Source organism: Gavialis gangeticus, unplaced genomic scaffold (genome assembly GCF_001723915.1).
Source record: "Gavialis gangeticus isolate Ggan-Ray unplaced genomic scaffold, GavGan_comp1, whole genome shotgun sequence".
NCBI lineage: Eukaryota > Metazoa > Chordata > Crocodylia > Gavialidae > Gavialis > Gavialis gangeticus.
The window spans coordinates 10,613-15,620 of record NW_017729005.1 but is presented as its reverse complement, the minus strand read 5'-3'; the positions used below and the strand labels follow the sequence as shown (position 1 = coordinate 15,620).

General features: G+C 37.9%; 1 protein-coding gene across 3 annotated transcripts in view; it reads right to left on the bottom strand.

The window, feature by feature from the left end:
• HDAC9 (histone deacetylase 9) overlaps positions 1-4,750 on the bottom strand; it is a 493,669-nt gene extending 488,919 nt beyond the window's left edge. The window contains exons 1-2 of one of the 3 annotated variants that reach the window (XM_019508553.1): positions 4,728-4,750; positions 4,179-4,241 (exon numbers count right to left, since the gene is read on the bottom strand). In XM_019508553.1, coding sequence (XP_019364098.1) covers positions 4,179-4,200 — 22 coding nt within the window. In that variant the 5' untranslated portion in view covers positions 4,201-4,241; positions 4,728-4,750. Of the gene's footprint in view, positions 1-4,178; positions 4,690-4,727 lie in introns of those variants that run through there. The other 2 variants (XM_019508552.1, XM_019508551.1) reach the window with 2 other exon arrangements.
• Positions 4,751-5,008: the final 258 nt, after the last annotated feature.

The following is a 5,008-nucleotide window of genomic DNA, read 5'->3' as shown; positions in this document are numbered from 1 at the left end:
TGCTTTAACTCAAAGGTTAGGGACAGAAATTACACATAAACTGGTATATGTGATTGGAAACTGATTCAAATCTGTAATGCAACAGAAGTTCAGTCCACCTAAACTACTTTCAAAATGGCAGAAACTGGTTTAAGATAAACTTGGATGGTGCACTATCAGACTTAACTGATTTAGGTTAATCAGTTCATTGAACTTCTGTCCCAGATCCCCTCCAGATTCTAGTTAACTCTCAGTCCCCCAGCATCCCAGGATGCTTTGCACCTCCCCTACAACCCCGCCATCCCCCCATGCCTCCTCTGCCTTGCAGGGCGTGCAGGCTAGTCTTGGACCAACCTGTCTGCTCCAGCAAAGCAGGGAGCCTGGGCCACTGCAGGCATGTGGGCGCATTTCCAAAATCAAAAGTGAATGTCTGTTCACTTGTTTATTGGTTCAATCTATGCAGCTTAGACTAACCTGTGAAGACTGAATTGATTCAGCCTCAGGCTTTTTGACTACCAAAGGGTTATTGAAGGTAGTGCCCAGAGACAACTCAGAACTCAAGATTTGTGCTCAGCACTGTACATATACACAGTAAGCAACTCTCTGGGTAAAACCAAAGTAATACCATACAATGAGGACCCTCATCAGTTAAACAGGATCTTTTTAGTACCAAGGCACTATGAACCAGCTTTCATTTGCTAAAAAAAAAGCCATGATCCCTGCAATAGCTAGCTGTTACTTTGGAGAACAGCTGAACAAAAAGTATTTTTTAAAATAAAACATTTCCTTAATTTTCCCTAAAAACAAATATTTATTGGGTACCATAATTATTTTTATGTGCATTGTCTTGTTTGAAGAACTTACACAGTATATCCTTGTGCATTTTACAGCACACACTACTCCAAGTGACTGTAAGTCTTCTTTAACACAGCCAATAGTAATTTTGTCTGTAGTAAGGTGTAGGTGTTTGTAATTATATAGCTTCTTGATTCAGTGCCTATCTGGATTGTCCCATTTGTAATTACACTTTTGATCAGTACTTTCTCCAAATCATCTCATTCATAATGTGATTTATAAACTGAGATGGAGGCAGGCAGGCAAAGCAGTAATTAAGGGAATACCAGAAGAGCTGCTTCACATGACAGGAGTATTTTGTACGCTTGGTATTCTCAGAAATTCCTCAGACAGTTTGCTCGGCAGATACCTATCAAATGAATCCATCTCCTTCGGAGCTGACTCCATCCAACTTAAAATTAGAACAGAAGAATGCATGGACAGTATATTTGGAGATCTGCAAGTCTATAAATTCATCGACTGAGTGCTAAAGTTAGGCTAATTTCATGGTTTGTGCAGTATTAAGGAGGCATGGTGTAAATTTTAAGTTTTCTATTCTTCTCTTGATAAATGTGTAGATTAACAGGAATAGATGTAACATATACATAAATAAGAAAACAGAATATTTAGCTATTCTGACCTGCACAAAGAACACTGATTCATAAAACTGACACTTAGCTACCCTAAGGGCCTTCAAGCAGCAGTTCCTTTTCTTCTCTACATAGTAGACCTGATTCTGTTTAGATAGATGAGTTTTACAAGCATCAAATATGAAAGGATTTGTTTACATTTTAAATCACAACCTGGTAACAACACTATTCCACTTGTCACTATTAGTCCTTATATAGGGTGTTAAAATGGTATCACAGACTTGGGAGTGGGGAACTTCCCACTACAGAACCACCACATTGTCTATCATTGCGACATTCTCCACACATTTTGCAACACTTCAGCCTACATGCAGAAAATGCTACATATGACATTACAGGACCTGATCACACAAGGCTCTGAAGTTCAAAGAACAGAGTTTGCTCAACAGGCATAGACCCTTTGGTTTCCTATGAGATTAATTCAATTGTAGACTAAATAAAATGTCAATGAGATGTTGCTTATTTGAATATTCTAAAAGGACAGCATGAATAATGAAGAATTGTTTTTGTTTTAAACAAAGTAATAAAAAAACTGTTTGCTTGGAAAACGGTCTTGTTTATTAATTAAGGAAAAAGTTATTAAAACACTGTCTACAGCTTCACATGAAGTCTGTACTACATGGGTCTTACACAATGTTAGATGCAAATCAAATGTCACGGGATACTTTTTGTCTCCCAGGAAGGAAAGCACAGCTCTATTATAGAAAATTACATGTTTTTCTTGTTTTCCAAATCAGAAATTATCCTGGTTCAAGGTGGCACAACAGGCTAATAAACCAGCCTGTTTACCTCTAGACTTACTAGTTTATTTTTAAGGGGAAATTTGAAAAAAATTGCCTTAGTCTCACCTTTAGGTAATACGTGTGCCTGCTCCAAAACCTTGATATACCTGCTAATTTGTACCAAAAAATGAGGAAGCCAGTAACACTTGGTAGCTTGTCAAAGCTGTGAGAAAACTTGCAGAGAACCTTCAGTATCCACCCACGATCTTAGGATCATGTCATTATCCAGAGCTTAGCCTGTTATATTTATATGAATGAGTTTATCACCAGATTTCCTTTTAAATAAGGATACTGGAATTAGTAGTTCAAAGCCTATTTCCGGAAGGGGGAAAAAAAAACGGGAATCAGGGTTGTAAAACTCTTAAAAAGGAAACCCAAAACTAAGTCATATTAGGAAAAATGAACAGGCAAGCAAATCAGTTAACACACTGAAGTAACTTAATGAAAGAAATGGAAAAATGTTAAGCAATACTGATAAATGGTATTGGGTAGCCCATTAGGTAACCTCATGATTTGAGACTGCTTACAGCAAGCTTTCAGTCTTCATCCCTTTTCCCTGTCTATAATTATGATGAGGCAGCCTTGATTTACTGTATTCAAAAATGTATTTTATAGTTATGATGTAAATCGGTCCTGCTCAAACAGACAAACATTCATTCCTCTATGACAATCTTTCATAACAACAACTGCTCTACAGTTTCTACCTAAGAAACAAATATAAATACAACTCCAGATTTCTTTCTGCAAACATGAACGGGAGCAGGTGTCGCATCTCAAGCATCTTTTTTTTTTTAAATCATAAAAGGATCAACAGGTGGACCAAGTAAAAGAGCATGAGAACAAGTATATAGTCAATCAGTAAAATCATTCGTTGAGATGTAATCAACTTTGGAAGTCAGTGCCAAGTTTTACGAACAATTTGGGGATTTAACTTGGATTGTAGTCTACTTGAGCAATTTATAGCATCTTTGCATGCAGTACCTAGGAAAACCCAAATTTAATGCAGAAAATTAGGACTCAGAGGCTGTAATATATGTAGATGAGATATCATTATGTCTTCCCAAAAAACAAGATAAATGCAATAAAAGCAGAGCTGGAACTACACAATGCTAATCAGAGAAAGTGAAAATTTGACTTTTATTAAGTTAAACTGTTAAAGCTCTCCCAGCTTCATTCAGTCCCAGTGCATCATTCACAGATCTCAAATACAGATATCACAGGAACTAGAAAATGGAAGGAAGTCTTCAAACTGCAGTGATATCCATTATTCTGTAAGTGCAGCTTTTAAAACACCTCCCTTAAAATGCATCCAACTTACATTTTCAGTGAACCATTAGATCTGACTGGCATTGCCAAGTTTCTCAAATATTCCTGAAGTAAGAAAAGGAGCCAAACATAAGACAGACACAGAATTTACTTTAGAATACTCAAAACTGACACCATTATGAAATCAGGGCAGAAGCTTTATAGAAAGCTCTCGACATGTAAACTTGAGAGAAAGAAGCCTACAAATAGACCTATTCTTGCTTACAGAATTACATAGGGACAAAACAGCCTCTGATGGGTTCTGAACTGTAGCTCACTTAACAAGGTCTTGTTTAATGAGGTCTCATTTGGAACAAGCCTGCAATCACCATAAGCCCCATTTTGCAGTCATAGAGCACAAGAAAAAAAAAATATCCCTTACTGTATTTTATTTGCTAGTTTTCTTCCTTTTGGAAGCAGCAGGAAGGGTTAAAAAAAAAAACCAACAGCAGGGGCAAACATCCAAAATAATTTGGTGTGGGAGTCACTATTTAGAAAGAACTTACATTTAAAAAAACATGGACTAAAGAAATGATTTAAGGGCAAGATTCTTTACTGTGACAATTTGTATTTCCTATGTATGTCACCCTCCAAACAGAAAAGTCTCAGTTACTGAACTGCTTCTTACCTGAGCTGATCATACTGTGCATTCTTTGCTGAGCCAAGAGCTGTTCACGTCCAGAAACCCCATCTGAGGAAAAACACGATTCACTCTCGTAAATTGTCTGCAGCATATTCCAATCAGTCTGTACTTCAGCTACATGAAAGATTCATCACTGCACTGTATAGGGACGTCAGGAACGACCCTCTGTGGTCCTACCTCCTCCACAGAGAGTGGGAGAGAGCATACACTTTGGAAATCAGCAATTTTGTAAGCATTTGTATAAAAATCTATTTTAAAAAGGGGGAAAAGAAAAAAACCAAAAAATGACAATCCACTTTTACGCAGCCTGGTCTGATGCAAAGGAATAGGAAGTACACAGTGGACTATGAACCTCTGAGTTTGAACAGTTGTGTTCTGGAAGCCAGCAGCAGGTGGAAGAAGAAATCTATTTGTGCTTCAGGCTTTTCTGCCAGGGGGAAATAAAGCCACTAAAAAAAAAAAAAATAATAATAATAATACCAAATAAGCCCGGTTTCCAGGGACGTCAGCCCCTACGGGTTTAATTTCAATTACCCTCAGTCTTGACAAGTGTTTCTGTCCCTGTGCCCTTCTTTCTCTCTCCCTCTCTCTTGCTCTGTCTCTCTGCAAAGTTGGCTGAAGCGAGTGATAACTCATTTGCATATGAATCAACAACAGTGTGGCCCACAGGCAACAGAAATAGAACAATGGCTGGCCTGAGCCAAAAATAGGTCAAGCATGGCCGAGTGATTGGAGCCTGTATTAATGCATTTAAAAATACCACAGCAAACACAGCTGTCCAGTCCCTGTCTTTCGAACTGCAATTCTCTACTGCC